The sequence below is a fragment of the Nelumbo nucifera genome, chromosome 5 (assembly GCF_055504915.1).
Source record: "Nelumbo nucifera cultivar China Antique chromosome 5, China Antique-T2T, whole genome shotgun sequence".
NCBI classification, from domain to species: Eukaryota; Viridiplantae; Streptophyta; class Magnoliopsida; order Proteales; family Nelumbonaceae; genus Nelumbo; species Nelumbo nucifera.
The window spans coordinates 11,242,143-11,265,248 of NC_142653.1; the positions used below are offsets into that span (position 1 = coordinate 11,242,143).

The 23,106-nt window shown below is 37.1% G+C and overlaps 1 protein-coding gene across 3 annotated transcripts; it reads right to left on the reverse strand.

The window, feature by feature from the left end:
* Positions 1 to 885: 885 nt before the first annotated feature.
* LOC104606270 (P-loop containing nucleoside triphosphate hydrolases superfamily protein) lies at positions 886 to 21,976 on the reverse strand. 3 transcript variants are annotated; one of them, XM_010271375.3, is made up of 16 exons: positions 21,806 to 21,976; positions 21,461 to 21,647; positions 21,108 to 21,263; positions 20,925 to 21,014; positions 20,686 to 20,814; positions 19,431 to 19,531; positions 18,757 to 18,871; positions 17,236 to 17,367; positions 16,374 to 16,439; positions 14,467 to 14,646; positions 6,192 to 6,287; positions 5,748 to 5,888; positions 4,165 to 4,247; positions 1,570 to 1,607; positions 1,251 to 1,465; positions 886 to 1,101 (listed from the first exon to the last, which is right to left on the reverse strand). In XM_010271375.3, the coding sequence occupies exons 2-16, from the start codon at positions 21,635 to 21,637 to the stop codon at positions 1,021 to 1,023; spliced, it is 1,800 nt and encodes a 599-aa protein (XP_010269677.1). In that variant the 5' UTR covers positions 21,638 to 21,647; positions 21,806 to 21,976; the 3' UTR covers positions 886 to 1,020. The 3 variants fall into 3 exon arrangements, with proteins under 3 accessions (XP_010269677.1, XP_010269683.1, XP_088743654.1); XM_010271381.3 differs by having other exon boundaries at positions 21,461 to 21,650; positions 21,806 to 21,973; XM_088887528.1 differs by lacking the exon at positions 20,686 to 20,814 and having other exon boundaries at positions 21,806 to 21,946.
* Between the last annotated feature and the right edge of the window lie 1,130 nt (positions 21,977 to 23,106).

Sequence of the window (23,106 nt, forward strand, 5' to 3'; positions counted from 1 at the left end):
CACTTCGGCAATGGGTTGGATTTAGTGCCGACTGCTGAGAGGTCTTAACTTGAACCTGACCTGAAATCTTATCAAAACTTCACTCAAACCCAACCTAATAAGGTCAGATCAAGAGGGTTTTAAGACGAGACAGGATCCCCTGAAAACAAAAACCCTGCCAACACTCTGCAGGCAAGGATCCAGTTGCACATTGAGAACATCTCTCAATGAAATTATCAAATTAAGATACATGAACAGGAGGTATTCATAATGTGCAGCTGGATTCCGAATTCTGAGTTGGTTGAACCGAGATAAATTTGACTAATGCCTGGTACAAAAAAGAGTCGATTGCTCGAAAGAAGCCAGAAAGAAATAATGGAGTTGATTTACATACACTAGTACCTGAATGACAGTGTAACAAGCAAGAAAGAGTGACTAAAGTTATTAAAAATGACAAGTAAACACAAGAATTACTCAATCGAGTCCCGAGAGACGAAGATTTGACTAATTAACTATGAGCACTTAATACCAGCTACTTAGCTATGATATATCAATTTTTTTGTTACCTTTGCATATATAAACACAAATAACTATTGGCAACACTAAGGCTCAGTTTGGTAAGAGTGCAAATACAAATATATACAGTACAAATACAAGGTTCGGAAATACCGTATACAAGGTTTTGCACTTGCCAAACTGAGCCTAAATTTATGTTTCCTCTTTGCTGGTTGCATCCATAATGCTTCTACTAGTAGCATAGAAACCGGTTAAGGCAGATCGTAAAAGCCTTGCACGTAAAAGAAGTAAAGAACTAGACAACTTTGGCATCAATAATAATTAAACAGATTATAAAAACACTTGGAGGATCAAGAAAACAATTTGAGGAATTACTAAAACAATAAGATCTTGAGACCAAAACGTTCCTTGGATTATAGAGCCGCTCAAAAAGGAAACACTCAAATTTATAGTTGATATTTTGGTACAGAACTATAGGGTTAGTACAAACCCCAGGATTTAAAGATTTACAGAGGTGAACTGCTTTCAGATACCGTTTTTCTTCTTGCGTCTATGACTGTCATTTCCATCTTTTCCCTTCCTCTTTATCCCAGCTCTCTTTGGTGCCTGTGGCCAAATTCAGAGATAATCCATAATCAGATTCTATAAGGGAACTTCTAGAGAACAAATCATCATATAGTCAAACTACTATAATCTAGTAGAGCATCAGCACTGCACTAAGAAGAAATGAACGGAAATAAGGGATATGGACAGACCTCAGCAGAGAAGGTTTTCAGAGGATCTCTACTTTTGCCATGTTTTCTCTTAGACCCTTTCCGGCAAGTAGACTTGGTACTTCCCATTGCAGCTCTCGCAAGCTTAACAATCTTGCTGGCTTCCTGTGTCACTGGGTCCAAGAGGTATTCAGGCACAGCCCTTAGATGTGAGGGAGGAGGCTTCTTGCTCAGTACCTTGTCATGCTTTAGTAGATCTGTTCAATCATCACCAAACCTTATATAATTAGAACTTGAATACGCTAGACCCAAGATCATCATTAAAATTAAGCTGCATATCCAACAAATAAATTCCCCTTACCCAAGTCTCTTGGATTATCTTCAAAATGAGCCTTCAACCTAAACAGGAGTAATTGTCAGTAACAAAATACCCAAGAAAAGGCTGATCAAACAAGGGAAAAACTAATGCAAAAGGTAGAGTATGTGCTAAAATGCACAATTTTGCCTGTGTAACATGAGTTGTGCTGCCGCATGGTACACCTTTTGCAAAACACAAAAACTGGCATAGCTAAATGATATTACAGCTTGGGTGGATGGTTCATGTTTCATCATTTCATGGGCTTTCTTTTCTGAGGTGATTGATGGACATACCTTCTTGGTTATTCCATAGTCATCAAGGCGAAACATAGGCAACACCCAGTTTAAGTTAACATGCTAATTTCCTTTTATTATTTTTTCATTTGTTATCATCATCATCACCATCACCATTACAGACAAAAATAGTCTCACCTCCTCTATTTTCTGAAATTTCTTTTTTCCATTTTTTATGAATATGTTGATTTTCTATGTTTTAAATGAAACCTATACATATTTTACGAAGATTATAGACAATTGATTTTTTTACAATAAGATTATAGACAATTGATAGCAAAAGATAGCTGCTACTTGCTATGGAGCCTAAGGAATTACCCTAGGATTCATGTTTTTTATTCAAAAAAACCCATCACCTAGAAGACTAGGTGACAATTAATAGTAAAAGATGGGTTTTATTCTAAAAACACCATCACCCAGCCTCACCTCAACACCTTGAAAACCATGCCTTCAGGGTCCACCACCTTACTTTGACAATCAAGAAATACAAAGATAGATTAACATGTGGAGCAATGAGATCACATGATCACAACACTTTCTTCTGACTCTTCTCCAATAAAACACAACATGCTATCTACCAAATGAAAAACCAAATCATCCAGTGCGGTTTGGTTTCAATGTGTTCACATGGTCACAACACTTTCTTGCAACCCTACAATAAAACACAGACATGCTAATGAGTGTATGCCTTTTTCCTGCCCCCAATGATATGAAAATAACCCAGTTAACGTATGAAAAAATAAAGACTACCTCTAAGGTAGGTACCTTACTATGAAATAAAAATGCATACTTAAACCTTAAACTAAATGTTTTAAAAAGCCTAGTAGCTCTAATTAAAATACATAAACATAACATATAAAACATATTCAAGCACATTAAACTTTCAATCTCTTTATTTCTTTCCAAATCGTATCACCCTAATTCTACAAGCCGCCTTGTATCAAAACCTTGAGGCATGCCCAAGCATATCCATGCTAGGGTCTTAAATTCTTAATCCATACATAAAAGAATGGTTTTTAATTTTAATTATAGTTCCTTATCATTTTAAAAAAACATCTGGTGAGCCTTGCATGCACTTGGGCTAAGGTGCAAGGTGCACCAGGCATATGACTTTTTAAAGGAGCTGCACCTAGGCCTAGGTGAGACACAAACCTTGAAATGCGCCTAGACACACCTTTTAAATCATTACATCTTCCTTTTTCAAGGTGTTATGATGTTGAAATAATAATTCTTTTTTTCCTTATAAATAAATTATTGAAGATTCCACTCTACAAAAATGGGTTGTTTTAGCTGGGGATGTTCACCCCCCAAAAAAAAAAAAGAACTTGAAAGATGCCATAGAGGAATAGATACAACAGTGCTTCTCACCTGATGTTTGCAATTTTTGCTTGCTTGATAAGTTAGTGATCATCATCATCATCCATGCCTTATCCCAACTACATGGAGTCAGCTTGGCTGATAAGTTAGTGAATCACCCTTTATATTCACTTTAATTATGCATCTCATACCTAGCAATCTATCATTGCCATTTGAGATATCCAGGTCTTAGACTTTATGGATGGCAAGGATCTTGTCAGACTTGATACTAGTTCATGGAGTACTAAGGTTAAGGTCTCCATTAAGTTATATCTTGGTAAATGTTTCCTAAGCAATCCAATATACTGAAAATTAAAAAATTATCCAGCAACAGTAATGGCTTGGTAGTTTTTGCATGCTCAGGACTGGTTGGTTCAGGGAATTAATTCTGCAAGAGCCAAGCATTAATTATTAATTTAGCGAACCCAATTCTCTATGGGTTACATCAACCGATATGTGTAGAAGGTGACTTTTAGCAATGCTGGCCCAGACCCAGTGCCTGAAATATAAGCCCAAGCTTGGGCCACATATATGTAAAAAAATATGTTATACTATATATAATATAAAATATTATATATAATACATATTGTGGCATGATAAATATATATATATATATATATATTGCAGGCTCAATTGGGCTAGAAATGATCATCCCCATGGACTTTCAAATAATGATGATCTGGAAGCATACTATGCCATATAGTGTTGTTGGAATAAAACTTGCCACATGAGATAGTGAAGTGACAACATTATATTATTCATTTTTTTTGTATGTAACTTTATATATATTCTCTAAGTAAAAGAGTTGCAGGTTTTTGTACCGATAACTTTAATTAAGATTACTTTCTTCGGTTCTCCCAGATCTCTATCTCATATACAACACATATAATTCTCATAAAGGAAAATCAGATGAAAGGCAAGTTAAAACATTAGTTAATGCAATACTCACTTTTCTGAATTAAGAATCTCATTTCTCAGATCTTGAGCACGTGATTCTCTTATTGCAACTTTTGTTATGCTTTTTGCAACATCCTGTAAAGTTTACCGCCATTCATTACTGAGTTGTGCTTTCACCAATAACCATTATACTAAATCAAATAAAGAAAAAAAAACTTATGATAGAAATAAAAAAGACTTAATGAATGGTTATTTTACAAACCTACAATTGCATATGTATGATAATCATCATATATCGAGTTTCAAATCTTTCTTATGACCATGAAAAGACTATCAATGCATGATGATTGATTTCAGACCAAGTTGAACATTCAAGGATAAGATTAGTTAGAAGATGACCATGTTGGTACTAAACCAGCAAAAGCATTACCACACATCCTTTGAAGAAGCATTTTCCTTGCCACATAGGCTTGAAGAGTTAAATAAAACCATTTTTGGATGGGAAAAAAATCAAATGTCAACCAAGGACAGATGTTTATCCAAACATATACAATTGTAAAGATCAGACATCAATTCTCTTCTTTTGGGTTTACCTCATAATGGGAGAATCCATTCCACCATGCATCATGACCATAGCAATCAAGATAGTTGAAACATCAAACCAAGTTGAAAGCATGAGGAAAAGGACCGAAGGACTAAGCCCTAGTCAAATACTAAAGGTGGGTCTAGCATAAAATTTAAGGAACAAATAAAGGAAGAAAACAATCACATAGCAGACAGGATCAAATCTTGCTCTGATACCATATCATAATTTATAAATCTAAGAAAAACATAAGGAGAAAAAGGGAGGGTAACAAAGACAATGATAGATAGGGAGAAAAGCAGTGCTGCCAAAGACTATTAGACCCGGTCTTAGTTTGGTGAAGCAACCATTGTACCACTTCAAACAAGAATACAAATCCAGGGAATGCTGCATATAAAAATAAGTTGGGGAAAATACCCTTGTCTGAGCATCCTTAATTGTTACACTTCAGTCTCTCCTCTCTCTTCATCAATTCCACAAATTTCAACCAAGTCCCTTTCTTCATCACCTTCTGAGAAGAGCTTTCAAGTGCTATTAAGCACTTCAAAGTAGAGTGCAAATCAGGTACCCATTTTGAATAATTTACACTGCACCAGGCCGGGGCCCTTTGGGTGAGTCAGGCCCATTCAAATTGTAACAAATGCTCAACCCAAGCCTTCCCAAGTTGCATCCCCACCCTACTTCGAAGTACAGAATCTGAAACGTCCAAATACAAATTTGTTTGCGATGACCCCGAGTGTGCACCAAATTCTATGGCCATTGTTAATTTATTCTCATATAATTCACAAATCAATGGAAGAGTTCGCAAATTTTTGGGAAGACACAGGAGTCACCATAAAATTGGATAGTTAATTAAAATGCATGCATTTTGGATATAAACATATTAATAATGCACAACTTGAAATACAAATACAATAGAAAAAGAAGTACATCTATACAAAGGTTCTGAAGGACCATTTCCACCTAATGAAAGTAATTTAAAGTAACTATATCACACTAACCAACTGATACCGGGTATCCATCCATGTGATACATTAGGACCATATATTTACCTCAGCTCTATATCGTAAAGACTCCACCGCATTTTTAGTAAGTAAAGGAAATGGAGCAATGAAGTTAGTCAAGTCCTGATTCTCATTCCCTTCCAATGTAGATTTGATTTCTTCAAAAACTTTCATCTCATCTGTAGAAACCTGTGAATGGTAGAAGTAAGAAAATAACAGTACTGTAAAAAAAACCATTATTCTGAAGTTCTAATCCTATAATCAACAGAGAATCCTTCTCTTGTACATCTGTAGATAAATAGGGACCAAGCATATACCAAACATTAGCAGCAAAAAGACAAAAATAAACATGCATATGAATTTGTAACATCACAAACCAAGAGTTACAATACATCACAGTATTGGTGCTGGATATGCAAATAAAAAACAATCAGGTAAAAGGCCATACATTATACAAGGTACTTATCAGAAATTAATTGTGCATGAACTTACCAAAGAGACTGAAGCACCAGTATTATATGCCCGCCCAGTGCGGCCAATTCGATGTACATATCCTGCAGCACTTTGAGGCATTTCAAAGTTTATAACCTGTAAAAAACAGACTAAACCCTGTTAACTGAAATGGATGGGGCAAAAACGATTCATCTTTTACTTTGGAAACAATTTCCATCAACACTGGCACACGTCTTTTATACAAATCCAATACTGGACCATAAACTGAAGACAATAGCAAGAACATAATAACTAACAGAAATTTGTAGTAGTACTTATATATCAGAATGCCCAAATGAGGACCGAGGAGCATGTAAGTCCAATAAATTCTTGTGTAATCAGATTCAAATTTTTAAACAATTTTGTAGATGGAATAGCAACTTCTTAGATGTACAATTGCACATAGATTGGTAATTTAACTTTTTTTAATAACTCTGCATTTTTCAAATGCGTTTCCCGTTCTACTTTGGTCAACTGATTACGAAACCCAAGACATCTGGTCCTCTAACCATGTTGAGAAATTTGTCAAACTCATCTTCGAGTCATAGGAGATGATGCTCAGACTCAACTTATGAAGATTGGTATCTTCTCAGCTGAAACTGGTGGTCGCATCTTTCTTCTCGATTAACCATTGTTCTGTTAATGATGAGAAAGTCAGTAGCAATCAGTTCAAAATCCTTCGAGTTCAGTACAAACCCACTTAAACAAGATGATTTTTTTATGCTAACTGAGAGAGGAAGAGGTGCAGGTCGAGAATATCTCTGAAAGCAGAGGAGACGACCTGGACGAGAGATTTCCTCCAAGAGGTGATTTTCTTGCAAACAAGAATAGTCAAAGAGCGTAAACACGTTCACAGAGGGAAGGTGCTTCTAATTCAACAAAGTGGAAACCGTTGGGGAAGATTCATCCGATTAAGCTGTTGGGAACTCACCAAAAAACTAAGGTCAATCTGCATTCCGGAAGAAGAAAAGAAATCAAACTAGAAGACTTTTGTTGAAGTGCTCGACTCCTTCGTTCCTAAGCTTGGACCTTCAGCCTCTGAAACCCCAGTTGCCTCCCCACCTTTAATGAACAAGCACAGCAGAGTTGTGAAGGCTGGAGGTTCAGCCCATATTTCTATCGCCACCCGAGAAAGACCTTTCGGAAAATGGAAGAATGCATTCGTGTGTACCAAACTTGACGAACTGGGTTGGAATGAAATTGAGCTCGGCCTCTCAACAAATCTTCACTCTCCAAACCTCATCCATCTTCACCCCTTCTCCAGCAACAAAGTGGTGGGGTTCGCTCCATCTGAAGACCTAGCCTCTGCTTGGGCTAGATTGGAGAAGTTCTACATTTACAGTAGTTGGGTGAAGAAAAACCATTGGTGGAGAACTGCAAACGTTGTCCCTTCAGATTTATTGTTCAATGGATGGATTACAATCCATGGACTCCCGTTTCATTTGTGGAAGGAGGAAGTTTTTAAGCTATCAGAAGTCTATGTGGTGGATTAGAAGAAATCGATCCCAAAACAAAAAGCCTATCTGAGTTGAGTGAGGCTCGTCTGAAGGTGTAAAATCAAGGAGTGCACTCTACCTCGATCGATACTAGTCCTCGATAGGAACATCTGGTTCTCCACCTCGGTCGTAGTGGAGAAGACAACCGAGTCAAGTATCGAACCTGCTAAGTCATCTTGGAGCAACGATACTCAAACACATGGGCTCTCTAAGCCCCTCGATCAACCAGGAGTTGGGGTAGGTCGGTTTCGTGCAAAGGAAGGAAAATTTATGGTGGGTACGGGAGAGTTGGGCGAAGTCAGGAACATGCAGGATTTTGCTCTACAGGGTAAAAGGAAGAGACAGGAAGAGTACTGTAGAGACTGATCTATGTCTCTTACATCTTTCCTTTTTTGGCCCTTGGGACCACCCTTTTATGTTGTAACTTATGTACACTATCTTTTGTTTTATTATTTCTTGTAAGACAAGGACATAATTGTCCTTTCCATAACATTGTATTATCTCATATATAAGTTAAACTTTTATGGGCGTGATGTTCAAGATAGAACACACCCTTTTCACTCTCAACTCTTTCTCCTCTGTTTTTATTTGAGTTGACAAGTACTTCAAAGAGCCGGAATAGGAAGCCAATTCAAATTTTAAAAGAAGCCTCAGCTCAAAGTGTGAGGTGAAACATCCGGGTTCAGGTGAGAAATGTCAGCACAAAGAGGACTTTGCTCACCTGGCTAAGAATCCTAGCCAGTCCTCGAGCCAAACCCACTATTTCCAAGCTGTTCGCACGCGTCAAGGCCCTCACACGCCTAGCCCTCCTCTGACTCCCACTTACAATGGACGAGACATCCCTGAAACCCCCCCCCCCAAGCTCAAAAACTCACCGAAAAGAAGTCTTCCGTTCACTGATACCCGAGTATCCAACGTCAAGCTCCTCCAAAGAAGTAGAAGAATCAGATTCAGATGAATATTTGAGTTCCTACAGGACAGAAACAGAGGTTGACCCACATGAAGTAGCGTTTTCCAGATCCAAAGTTCTCTTTGACAGAAGAAAGGAGTAGGGGTGCATTGATCTATTGGAAGAAGTTTGTTTAGTTGATCCAAAGTATGGGATTCAGTTGCCTTCTTACAAAAGCCCTGAGGACAGATGAGGAAGAAACTCACCGCACTCCCTGAATGCAAACTCTAGATCTTGCTTTTCTTCAAACCTCGAGTCTCCTTGTCTTTTTAATCATAGTAGCTTTTCTCCTTCTCACTGTAGCCTTGTGTTTCCTTGTGTTCCAGGTTCAGGTGATCGGCAATCCCAACCGTTGGACAATCCCAATATTCACTACCGCAGATCTAGTTCAAAGGAAAATTTGTTTGTCAAGGTAGGGGCCCAAGTTACAACAAGCCAAGAAATCGAAAAGCATAAAGTAATTGAAGTAATAGAAATGGCGGGGAAACTAGGAATTCACTGCCGTGAAACCAATGGGACCTCGGTCTTGGAAAGAAAGAAAATAAAGGAAAAACGTGAGCCTAAGGAAGTAAATGACTCAAAGAAAGGAAAAAGAAAGGGACCCAATAGGGAATCAAAGTGTCTGCAATGGGGTATAATGGATCAAAATGTGGATTGTAAAGGGGAAGAGAGTAGAAGATTAAGTAAGGGAAAGTAAACCAGAGTAAACTAATGAAGATATTAAGCTAGAAAGTCAGGGGGTTGGGGTGGTGATGTCAAGAGAAGCATAGTGAAAGACACTTTGAGAAGAGAAAATCCTGACATAATTCTACTACAGGAAACAAAAAAAAAAAAATTAGTGGTTTTGGGAGTAGAGGTAGACAAAGGCAAATTCACAATTTCAATCCTGTTCACTAACAAGGTAGATGATTTCACCTAGATTCTAACCGCAGTTTGTGGTCCAAATACCTCCTCAAAGAGGAATTAGTTTTGGGAGGAGTTGGGTTCCCTTCATGAACAGGAAGACATCCCCTGGGTTGTGGGTGGAGATTTCAACGCCACTAGATTCAGTCACAAGCACTTAAACGGGAGAAGAGTTAACAAAAGTATGAGGGAGTTTTCCAAGTTCATTTCTAGACATAGGTTGCACGATCTCCCCCTTAGAAATGGTGACTTCACCTAGTCCAACATGTAGGAGAATGCTCTAAGGTGTAGGCTAGACAGATTTCTAATATCACCAGATTGGGAAGATTTCTACCCCTTGACCTATTAGGAGATCTGGTCTCGTTGCATCTCTGATCATTGGCCAATATCTCTCACTACAGATCTGAAGATTCGGGGAAAAACCCCTTTCAGATTGGAAAAATTTTGGACCAAGCATAAAGATTTTTCTAAGAAGGTGGCAACCTGGTGGGAGGAATGCAAAGTGGAAGGCTGGCCAAGTTACAGGTTTCTGGAAAAAACTAAAGTATGTAAAAAGGAATCTAAAAAGATGGGGGAAAGAGGAATTTAAAGCATTCAAGGAAGAAAAATTAACATTGTTATTAGAATTGGATGACCTTGACCAAAAGGAGCAAAGCAGCCAATTAGAGGAGAGTAGAAGAAGAAGGAGAATCAACTTAAGACAAGAATGGGAAAAGGTGGTAAGGTGTGAAGAAGTGTATTGGAGACAAAGATCAAGGATCAGATGGCTGAAAGAGGGAAATAAAAGTTCTAGATTCTTTCATATATATGCTCCTAGGAGAAGGAAAAGGAACCACATCTCAAAAATAAAAATTGAGCAAAGAGAGACGGAGGACCCTAAAGAAATATCTGAAGCCTTTGTAAGCTTTTTCAAAGATCTCTATTCGAAAACTGAAAGTAGAGACACTTATCTAAGCTCTTGGGAAGGCTCAAAGTTTTCAGAGGTGAGTAAAATCTGGTTATAAAGGGAATTCCAAGAACAAGAAGTGATGCAAGCAGTCTTCAATATGGACGGTGATAGGGCACCAAAGCCAAATGGATTTCCACATTTTTTTCTATCAGACTTGTTGGAATACTATCAAACAAAATCTGCTAGAAGTGTTCAAAGACTTTTACCACTCGACCAAAGTAAATAAGGGGAACAATTCTAATTCCATATGCCTAATTCCCAAAAAGATAGGCACTCATGAAGTAAAAGATCTCAGACCTATTAATCTAGTTGGAAGTGTCTACAAAATACGAGCAAAGGTGCTGGCTAGGAGATTGAAGGAAGTTCTATGTGAGATCATTTCGCCTAATCAATTTGCTTTTGTTAAAGGGCGGCAAATTGTTGATAGCATTCTGATAGCAAACGAATGTGCGGAAGAGAGGAAAATGAATGAAAAGGCGGGGTGATTGTGAAGCTGGATTTGGAAAAAGCATACGACAGTGGATTGGGAGTGTTTATTAGAAATCATGAGGCTAATGGGGTTTGGAAGAAGATGGATTCAGTGGGTGGAGGGATGTGTTAAATCCATGTGGTTCTAAGTCCTGATCAATGGGCAACCTAAAGGTTACTTCAAGGCTAGTAGAGGATTAAGACAAGGTTGCCCCCTCTCCCCCTTACTCTTCACTCTCATAATGGAAATTTTCAGTCAACTAGTGAAGAAGGCAAATCTGATAGGGTTGGTGAGGGGTTTCGAAGTTGGCACAGATTCAATTCAGATGACGCACCTTCAATTTGCAGACAACATTATGCTGTTTTTAGAGGCTGAAGAAGACAATGTTGTCAATTTGAAAAAGGTCATAATCTGTTTTGAATGGATTTCGGGGCTTCGTGTTAACTTCTCTAAGAGCAGTATTGCAGGGCTAAACATAGTAAATGTTCAGCCCCTAAAAACGTTTAAGGAAATTTTGGGCTATAAAGTTGAAAGCCTTCCTTTTTCCTATCTTGGAATGCCTCTTGGAGGGAACCCGAAGATTCAAAGTTTCTAGGACCCAGTAATAGAAAAATGCAAAAAAATAAATTGGCCACGTGGAAAAGTGACTACTTGTCCAAAGGCGGGAGACTCACCCTCATTAAAGCTTCTTTGGCAAACTTGCCCACATACTATCTCTCAACCTTTCGAATGCCAACCAAAATTGCCAATCAACTTGAAAGGCTTCAAAGAAATTTTCTATGGGAAGGAAGTGGGGAAAAGGGATCTCATTTGAGAGAAAAAAAAAATACAGCTCTTCTAAGTAAATAGTTGTGGAGGTTTCCTCAGGAACCGAATGCCCTATGGACTGAGACCATCAGCAGCAAGTATAGGAAGCACGCCAACGGTTGAGACTGCAGTTTGCACTTGAACCAGATCAAGGACATAAACCCTTGGAAAGGTATACTCTCAACCTACCAAACTTTCATTTCCTTTATCAGGTACAAAGTGAAAATGGGGATAAAATAAAATTTTGGACGGATGTTTGGTGGGGTGACACTACCTTGGTTGCATCCTTTCCTCGCCTCTACAGCCTTACTCGAAACAAAGAAGCTCCCATCTCCCTTGTCTTATCCATACATCACTCTTAGTTCAACTAGAACCTAGACTTTAGAAGACCTTTGAGAGAAAATGAACTTGAGGAAATATCTAGATTCCTACACTCTCAGAGAAGTGTACCTCTCCCCAAATACCCCTGACACTCGAGTCTGGACCCTACACCCAGCAGGTAAGCTTTCAACTAAGTCCTGCTTCAGGGCTCTAATCAAGGAAGAACAGACAACTGAACATTTCCCTTTCAAGACAGTTTGGTGTACACACATTCCCTCCAGAGTTTTTTTTTTTTTTTTTGTGTGTGTGTGGGAAGCTAGTCTGAAGAAGATCAACACTTTGGATCTCCTCCAGAAAAAGAACCAAGGAAGGTCCTATATATCCCCACATGTATGCTGTTTTTGCTTGAAAACCGGGGAATCAGCCAATCATATTCTGATCCACTGTGAGGAAACTAGAAAATTCTGGATTTTCTTTCTCAATCTTTTCAATTTTAGTTGGACTTTCCCAGAACAAGTGATAGACTGTCTCAGACAATGGACAGCAAGAGGGTTAAGCAAAAGAGGAAGGACTTTATGGATTTCTGTAGCACATGCTATCCTTTGGAGCATCTAGGAAGAGAGAAATAACCGAATTTTCAACAACAGAAAAGGAAACTTTGAGGAGCTTTTGTCTATTATATCTTATAGAATTTTCCTTTGGACTTCCAACTCAGAGTTCTTCAAAGGAGTTTCCTTTTCTGATCTTCAAAGAAATGCTGCAGATTTTTTGTTTTCTAAACACCAGTCCTTAATCACCCCTCTCCCCCACTCTTCTGTGGCGGAAGGGGAGATAACCATGTACTTTAATGGAAGTGCGTTTGGAAAGTCAGGTGCAGCAGGAACCAGTGGAATTTTTAGAAGAAGAGTTTGTACAGTTAATTGGGCTTTCAGTGGACCGATAGGGATAGCCTCTTCAACAAAGGCTGAAATCATGGCAGCACTAACAGGAATCAGGATTGCAAGAGATCTGAGCTATCAAAACATTATCATAAAAGGAGATTCAGCAAATACCATCAAGTGGTTAGCTGACTCTGGCAGTGGTCCATGGGCTTTAGCTCATTTCTTGGCTGAAGCTAGAGATATCCTATTTAACTTAAATGCACAGCTGGGCTGGAACCCTAGGGAGCTAAACTCTGATGCAGATGGCCTAGCAAAAGCTGGTGCTCACAAGGATTTCTTGTTTAGTGATAGCTTTCTTCCTACTTAACATTTGAGTTGTACTTTCTGTGTACATCTTCTTATGTACCCACTATTTCATTAGTAAAGTTACCATCTTTTTCAAAAAAAAAAAAAGATAAAAGTGACTCCACTATACTCTGATCATACAGTCTATTATTTTAAATTCCATTACAAAATCACATTTAGATCTTACTCCCAAGGCTTCAAATCCTTAAAGAAAGGGAAATCTTGCTTCATAAGGTGTACTTTCTTTTAGGTCCACTTTTCTCCAAAACAAGTGTTTATTTATCTTCTGACCGTCTTATATCTGACAATTACATCTTATATGGGAATACTTTTTAGTTGAGGGCTTGAGGCTGAGAGATTCCCAAGCTCAACTAGATAAAATCAACTTGAATCATGGAAGGTGCACATTATATCCAGTGTACCATGATTTTTCAAGACAGAAAACATAAGTAATTTATGAGTAAATTAATTAGCTAAATCATGATAATCATCAAAATAAATTTACGAGTGATCCAGTGATATCATCCATACCAAAAACTAGACATATCATCAATAGGCTTAGGCAAAGTTTGGGAGTGGTTATTGTTTAAATAAGTGTTTATTAAATAAGCAGCTTATGAGTGTTTGGTGAAAAAGTGATTCTTTCGAATGGGGGGTAATATAGATATTTTGATAATTAGATGGCGGGCCAAGATGGGCCACAAACACAATAAGCACTTTTTCATTCAAAAAGTGGTTATTAAAAAGCCCATATTTTGGGATTTTTCAAAATGAGCTTATTCTCTTGAAAAAGCACTTATTGGGGCTTTTTTTGCCAAACTTCCATAAGTGTTTTTCAGGTGCTTTTGGAATGTTTCAAGCACTTAAAAGAAGGACTCCCAAACAGGGGCTTACTTTAGCAAGTAACATATCATTAATACCCCAGCAAATCATAAGGTTATCTATTTAAATGGAAGCCAATGAATGCTGTTTCAAATGGCAGCTAACATGATTTAGGAATACATGACTCCATAACACTCAGAATACCAAGTGAAACATTTCAAGTTTTAAAGATAAGCTTCCAACCAGATAAAATATTCCCAGATTCATTGAAACAATTAATTCTAGTAGCAAGTCAGTATAGAATCTACAGAAGAAAAAAAGTAATGAGCATACCGTGTATACATTTTTGAAGTCAATTCCTCTCACCACCCCAAATTCTGCATCCAATTTTCGTATGAGATGCTTCTTAGATTTTTTTGACACAATGTCATTCTCCTTGCTGACTTGTTTGTTCTCTTTTATTTGGCTATCATCAGTTGCTATTAAATAATCAAAAAGCCCAGCGTTGAATTCCTGATGCAGACCAGTGACATATAAAGAAATAAGAACTGAATGCTAAATGTGTTAGCAGTGAGCTTTTTTTTTTGAAAGGTAAAGTAATAACTTTATTGAATGAGAAAGAACTCAGTACAACAGAAGAGCAAGACACAAGTAGCTGCTCAGATTTCAGAACATGTTGCAGATCCCAAAAGGAAGTAGACCTAACTAATACAGGAACATTTAGCTCTTTAAAATCAGGTGTAATAGACACCCAAGAAAGCAGCTTGCTGACCGCCTGCTGCACTATCTCCTCCGTGCTCTTAGCTTTGTTGCTGAAGATTATTCTATTCCTTTCAGACCAAACTACCCACATCACTGCCGCAGGAATAGTTCTCCAAATTAAACTTCTTTTTTTCTTCAAACCTTGGAGATTCCAGCAAAGCAGCAGATCTTTTACTGAATTTGGCATGACCCAATTAAGACCAGCTGCTCCAATGAAATGATACCAGACTTTCGAAGAGATAGGACAATGTAAGCACAGATGGTCTGTGGACTCAGGCAACACGGTCACCTCATTTTTATTATTGTCGTTGTGAAAGTAGATAAAATGGGATTGCTCAAAATATAAGTAGATAAAATGGGGAAGAACTTCAAAGTCAAGAACTAATCATATCTATACCTGTTAAATTTTCTGCCCAAACAATACTGAAGATAGTACAGTGTTGAAAAGGATATAGACATATGCACCCCAGTGTTGCATGGACTCCTAAATGGATGAAGTGTCCACATTGGACACATATTGGACTTCAACACTTCATGGATTCTTGAAGAAAACTTCTATGAGACATTTTTCTCCTAAAAGGATGAACTGTCCACGTTCAACATAAATGAACAGATAAAGTACACAATGAATGTCATTTTTCCTAACAAATAAAAATCTTTTAGACCTTTTTCAATGGATTTACAATGTTAAAATCCAAGAAACATGGACTACTTTATTAGTGTATAGTTTTCTATAGATGTGTCCACAAGTCCTTGTTCCTTCATCTTGCCGGCTCAGACTCCTAGACATGCATCAGATTCTGATTCCCGTTGTGCATCCATGCAACACTGGTGCAACCTAAAGTGGAACATGTTGAAAGAACAAAAATGTATATAAACATATTTTTTTCTGAATAGTTTCACATTTCATCAGCAATATCAGGCCTCCAACTTCTAAGTAGGCCACAGATAGCAATGAGAGGAGGAGCAGGTATTGGGTTACTGTTGCAGTAATTCCAAGTAGACTTTCTTGCTAACAGAAAAATCCTTTTTATGAGTAATGATAAAAAATATATTAATTGAGATCTAGTGTGTACAAGATGCACATGCAGTCATTTTAATAGATAGTCCCCACTACCTCACCCTTGTCATTTAATTTAAAATTTAGCCCAGAACATTTGATTTCTGTAAGCCCCTTATCTTGCTAAGGCATCAGTCATAGAATTGGCTGATCTTTGCACCCCATTGAGTTTTAACTTGGGAGTTCCAAGTCAGACATTTAAACTTCTTGATTTTATTCTTGAATCTCCACATCACTCCCTCCTCATTCAGCAACCATCTTACTACTACCTTTGAGGTACCTTCAATAATTAACAGAAGGGTCCAATTCCCAAAGTAATTGTTTTCTTTTAATTCATGGCCAACAATCCACATCCTCATTTACTATAAGAATGATGTTCGCAAGTGAAAAACTGGATGGAGGCCCTAGTAAGACATACCTCAAGGATATGGAGGCGTGAGTTCTGTGGCAACTCAGCATTCAAAACTGCAGATCTTATTCCAAACTGTCACAAATAAAATGCCAAATTCAAATAGAGTTGTTAAAAAAATACTACAGAAATAAGAATAATACATCTGGGAATGATAGATACAGGTGGCATAAATAGGTCATGCACACCTTAATGACAAGACATGCAGTGCCCCGTTTAAAGAAGTGGGAAACCTCATAAACAAGAGAGGGGTTAGGTCATTTAAATGTCTAGATGGGATTTTCTAGTGAACTCACAAAGTGGACCCCTTAAATAACTCATGATCCCAGACCTATAAAAAAAATAATCATGACCCAAGCCTTAGTTTAGGACCTGCTGCCCATTTAAATGGGTTCTACTGCAAGCTCATTTCTCTTCTTAACTAAATTATCTTAAACTACCCATAGAGTTGGTCCAATACAAATTGCCCAAAAGAAGTTCTTTATAGGCTATAACTGAGAATAGAGTAATAGTCTTCTCCCAATCCAGAAGCAAGGCTCAAGGAGCAAAACCTTGCATGCAGCAAAGTGTTGGGCAATGAAGAAGAAACGCATCCATAAAATGATTATAACGAAGCATAGAAGAGGATGTTAAGATAGAATAGTTAGCTACAAAGGACAGAATTAGAAATGAGTGCATACAAGAAAACCTAGGAGAAGTATCACAAGTTGAGGTTCTGAAAGAGGTAAAATGGAAACAAAGAGGATTTTGGTTGATTCGTCATGCAAGAGGTTTTTCATTAGCAATAAAAGATGAGGGTAGGTAGGTCCACATACAACAAAAACCAAAATAATAGTGCAAGACCCCAAGGGTGCATTGGGTATAACAATACCTGTTCCAGGAAGAGTTTCAATCTGAAAGCCATGTCAATACTATTTAAAAATATCAGAACTTTTTTCTGAACAAGTTCCAACTTCAAGAGAGCAAGGATGTTGAGTAGCTTGTCGCGAGCACTGCATGAAATCTGGGGGCAAGACATACAAAAACTAGAGAGCTTAAGAATCATTAGCTAGGATGGCTTAATATATCTTAAAAAGAAAGTAGAGATAACCAAAAGCTAATAAGTACAAAATTTTGCTTATGATGAGGATAATTTTAAGTGTGATCACATGATTCTCTCCCTCGTAGTATTCAACTTTTTTTTATGATTTACTTTTTTCTGCCTAGAACTAAGGTTGGTTAATTGTATTTATGGGGGTTTTCAAGAGTGCAAGGGAGTATTATTTGTATGCTGGGTTCGGGGAAAGGTGGGCTTTGCCCTTAGTATTGCTCTCTTAAATCTTATTTTGTTTACTAATAAAATTTCAAGATGATCATCCCTCCACCTGGAATAAATTTTAGGGTTAAAAAAGAAAAAACAAAAGCCAATGAGTACAAATAAAACTTCTCCACTAGTGAATTATATCACAACCACTTAAACTCGGTTGACAAGCACAGTTCATGCTCTAATAATAAACATAGCAGTTTGCCAAGCATTTGACAATAACATAGATGAAACATAAACAAACATAAGGATACATCAAAAAAAGGTCCATCTATATAGCCTTTATACGATATGCTGGATTGAACACTTCGGGAGTTTGGTATAGAAAACATGAAGTCATTGCATACACCCAAGAAGCAATCATGTTTTACTGAAGCTAACATTGGTTGGTTGATCCATTGAATTCACCAATTTTTTTTATAAATATTGAATTCACCAATTATTGGCAAGTATAATGGTGCTAATGATGATTCTGCATGTATTCCATGTATACCTTACCAGTGGACTTAAAAACCTCAAAGTTAACTCTTGTAGTCTTGCTACATGCGTAGTTCTGGATGTATTGACCACATCCTTTGGTGTAACTGTCTATCCCTCACATTGGGACCAAATTGACAATTAGGCAGTAAAGCTTGTGCTGTAATAAGATAAGCATGCTTCCAAACAATAGTTAAGCCTGCAGGAAAATAGGACTTTGAGGTGATTCTTTTCAGAATAGTTAAGCATGCTTCCACAGGCAGTTTACCTTTCTTTTCTATTCCTTGGGAAGGTCTTTACTTTGTACTATTATATTATACCAGCATCGTCAACAAATTCTGTTAATTTTATTACTGATTAGAAAAGTAGACAAAAATGAAGAATGGTATAGACAAACCTTTTCACATGTTAAATACATATCAAAGAAATAATATAGTTATATGCACAAAAGACATGACACTCATATGAAAAATGGTATTATTATCACAACAAATGTTCCAGGAAAGAAACAGATAGAAATAGATAAAGATGAACAATCTAAGCCAAGACAATCAAGGAGAAGAAAACTTGCATTGTTTGTAGAGTTCTATGGAAGCAAATACTAATTCATACCCAAAATTGCTGAACATTCTTTGGAATAATCTCATCTTTAATGTCTCCAACTTCTGGTAGAGTCAAAATGACTGGATTGTGTAGAACAAGTTTCTTTAACTTCTCAACATCAGCACTGTCAATGGTCAAAAGCAACATAATGAATTGATAGTTCAACATCACCATTGCCAATGGTCAAAAAGCATCATAAAAGATTTGATACAGGTGAGTCTCTATAAGCTCTACAATGGGGAGGGGAGGAAAAGATAGGCATGATGTTAGACAGCCTTGCAAGTAAGCATCACATCCAGAAATTTCCTTTTCTCAAAATTTAATAATTAACGAAAGCTTGATAAATATAGAAGCAAGGGAGCTTCCAGAGTAATCATGAACATTGAAGTGGTACCAGAGAATTCAGTTCTCCAAGACTCCATATACAACGGTTATCTATTTACACATGTTTTAGAGCCAGACAACTTGTTTTCCAGCTCATATAATGAACAAAAAGCAGTCTGCATCTAGAATAACATGAAATGTGTAAGCCACATATGATCTGCTTGTAGACAACAAACACTAAACTAGAAGCAAAGTACCAAAAGGTCCATGCCAAATATGCCCTTAAAATTGTTGAAAAGGTTGGTGACACCATCAAGAAGTCATACATAGAGTGTGGAAAAGAAATACAGACGGCAAACCTTGAGGTTGCAGACATAAGAAGGCACTGACAACGCCGAGGAACATGAGTTGTAAACGTTTTTAGGTCATCCTCGTATCCATATGATAAAAGAAGGTCTGCCTGAAGATAAATATAAAATAGTTTTCATGTAAATGCAAAAAGAGAAAGGAAAACACCAATATTTCATGAATAAAGAAAAATTGTAGTTTGGTTATGACTATCAAATTTCAGGCATAAATTAGCTAATAAGTCTTGAAAAGTTATTGTGTTGCTGACCAGAAAGTAGAAGGTTTGGCAGTTCAGGCTCCCTGGGTGGATAGTGAAATTAGGAATGCAAATCAGGTAACCAATTTGAGGAATTTGCACTGTATTGGGCCTGGGACCTCATGCCGAGTCCCTTCAAATTTTAACAAATGCTCAACCCAGGCCCATCCCCAAGTTGTACCCCTAAGTGGAATACCTTTTGGTATATATGAAATTCCAGGTACATGTTTCCAAAATTTCTTCAATATCAAAGAATGCTTTTTCCTCTTTATATATATATTTTTTTTATCAGCAACACAAAATTGATTCATTAGATTAACAAATAGAGATACATTTCCTCCTCTTTTTTTCATCCTTGCCTTCTATGAAGGGTCTGGGGGATGTATAGACATTTATCATGGAAGATATTCCTTATGAAGTCCATTAAGTAAATAAAAGGTATCAAGAAAAATAAACATCAATGAAAGGTGAAGTTCGTTATTTTTCCCCTTCTTTTGATAACCAGATCATAAGAAGCCATTGTTTTGGCAGGACATGTACCATAATGGGCCATGAAGTGAGCATACAAAATGCAGTGTCTGATTCATCATCAAACTTTTCAGTTAGAATTAAAATAGCAACTCTGGTTTGGTGATAGTTAGTAAGAAAACAATAATCAATTTTCTTTTGAAAGGTAAATAATCAAATTGTTGCCAGTAATCCCATTGTTGCCAAAATTTTAGAAGCATTTCCACTTAGGCCAAGGTATGTCACTTTATATGGGTCAATTAGAAATTGAAAGATATAGATAGATGTGGTTAATTTAGTCTCAACACAAATGCACAGTTTACTTGGCCCAAACCACTAATACTTCATGTTGGATGAACTAGACACATGTTAGACCTTTTATCCTTGGGTTTCAGTCAACTATTTTTTGGAAAATATAGATGATAAATGACAAATCAACATGCTCAGAAGCTCACTACAAAACAAGAAATAAAGAATTACGTCACATTGTTTCAACTTTACACCTCATCCAGAACAAGTATTGAGAGGGAATCCTGAATTGACTTGGTTTGAATGACATTAGCTGACATACACATGGAAACACAGGCCGGTGTTGAGACAAGAATATCAGGTGGACCTGTTAATGCAGCTCGCTGCAAAAATAAATAAATAAATAAGAAGCCACTATGAATTAACAAATTCATGCCCAGTAAGATGAATGCTGCAGGAACTCCATTCACCCTAGCATTAAAAATGTACTTACCAATTCAGTAACAGACATGCCACTTGTCAACTGTACAACTTTCAACTGAACTCTACATGATTCAATAAGAGCTAAGACCTCTGAATAAACCTACAAAATAGAATGAATGAAACACACACTCAAATCAGCAGATAACCAAAAGTTGACCCCTTGAGAATAATCTATCAAGTAGATGTAATGTACTTGTTGGCAAAGTTCCCGTGTCGGGACAAGAATAAAGGCACTTGGAGCAGTCTTTGCTGAAGCAGAATCCGAGAACAGCTTCTGAAGCAACGGAAGGAGGTAGGCATATGTCTTTCCAGAACCAGTTTTAGCACGAGCAACAACATCTTTCCCTTCCTGCATGAAATAATAATGGAAAATGCATTAGAAACCAGAATGTATGCCACCATTAACTTATATGGTCATAGTGTGACTAAATAAACAAACATTGAGATACAGACGTAACAATTAGAAACAACGAAATAAAGAAGCAACATAAATTAATTAAAGAGATTTAGGAGATGGGCAAAAAGTAAAAAAGGGTAGAAATATACCAGAATCAATGGAATAGCGACACTCTGAATTGGCGTTGGCTTTGTGATATCCTTCTTTATCAGTGCTCGGACCAAGCGTGGGTCCAAAGCAAGCTCTTCAAATGTCTGGCTTTCCTCTTCTCCTTCTTCGTCTTCTCCTCCATTATTAGGGGGTAAGTTCTCTATGACGGGAGCCATAGACTTTCAGCTGCTACGGAAGCAAGCTCTCAAATCAGTTCAGTTTAAGAAGAACAAGGAGAAAGAGAAGGAGAAGGAAAGAAGAACGAAAACAACTAAGCATCGAGAGACGAGCAGGCATGAATAAACAAAGTAATGAAACAATGTAAAGAGTTAGGGTTTTTTTACCTGTTGACGACGTAGACGTAGAAAAAGTTCGTTGTTCTCAAGTGTCTGCGTGACTGTGTATGGAGACGGACTAGGAGAAATTGGGGATGGATGCTCCCAAGTCCCAACTACTCCAAAGGATCTGATGCAGTTTTGGAACTTTTGGTGGCCGAATTTGAACAAAGAGTCAGCACGTACGGGATGATAAAAGAGGACACAAGTAGGGCTGCAAACGGACCGAATCGGAGATCGGTAGATCCAAATTCGATTCGTTATTTTTTTTTAATTCGAATCGGACCTTGTCCATCGGATTTATATCATTAAAATCATATTTACATAGCAATCACATAAAAAAAAAAGAGAGAGAAAAAGAAAGAAAAACCATATTCTGTTAGACTCAGACTACGACCCAAACCCGACCCATATTTAGGTCAAGCCCAAATTTTCTATCCAGGCCCATCAAGCCTGAAAATTTAGGCCTTTGAGCCATTTCCATATGTTAGGAGTTAGGACCAATTCCATCTCAGGTTCGATTTGTTCAATGGCAGATCTATGATCTTTGTTCAGTGGGAGCATACCTGTGGCTTAACCTCTTAGGCCTTTAAAAATCATGAAAAAATACTTCAATTAAAAAGTTAATTTTCATTCGACCCCCTATTATTATTATATTTGAGCAATCGTAAAAATATATTAAATTTCTTAATATACATATAAAACATTTTTAAATTCCACTGGGGTAATTGCCCACACTAGCCTTTACTTAGATCTGCCATTGACTATGTCTAAATTGCAACTCTACCAATATATTGACCTCTTTAGTCTTAATTGGATTGGCAGGAATGCTAATTAAGAGATTGTTTGGGACCAATGCGTTGCACAAGCCATTCCTTTCTTGAAAAATCCAGAATGCCTCGAGAAATGCAAACAACTGATTCCACTATAAAAAGATTCATAATTGATTCATGTCACATCAACGAAAGAAAATGCATTGGTCTAAAGAATGTTTGGTGCCATGGCGTTACCAATCTAACGGTTCAGAAATAACTAACATGATGTTATATAAATAACATTATTAGTTGTAACTAATTTTAAATATTATATATAGTATGCATAAATGATTTTGCATGAATAATTTATATTATAACATACATGATTATTTTAATATTTTAAAACCTAAAAATAAATAAATAACATAATAATTTATGTAAATAATGTACGTGATTGATTTATACTATTACAAAACTGAAAAAAAAATTAACACGAGCATTTGAAATATTAAAAATATAGAAATACATAAATAAATAATATAATAAAAGATAAAT

Excerpts from the sequence above, each read along its gene's own strand:
- LOC104606270 (XM_010271375.3), bottom strand. The coding sequence starts at position 21,637 with ATGGCTCCCGTCATAGAGAACTTACCCCCTAATAATGGAGGAGAAGAC. Across the intron at positions 20,815-20,924 it reads GCATGTCTGTTACTGAATTG|CGAGCTGCATTAACAGGTCC; the intron begins GTAAGTACATTT and ends TTATTTTTGCAG. Across the intron at positions 16,440-17,235 it reads TGAAACTCTTCCTGGAACAG|TTTGGAATAAGATCTGCAGT; the intron begins GTATTGTTATAC and ends TATTTGTGACAG.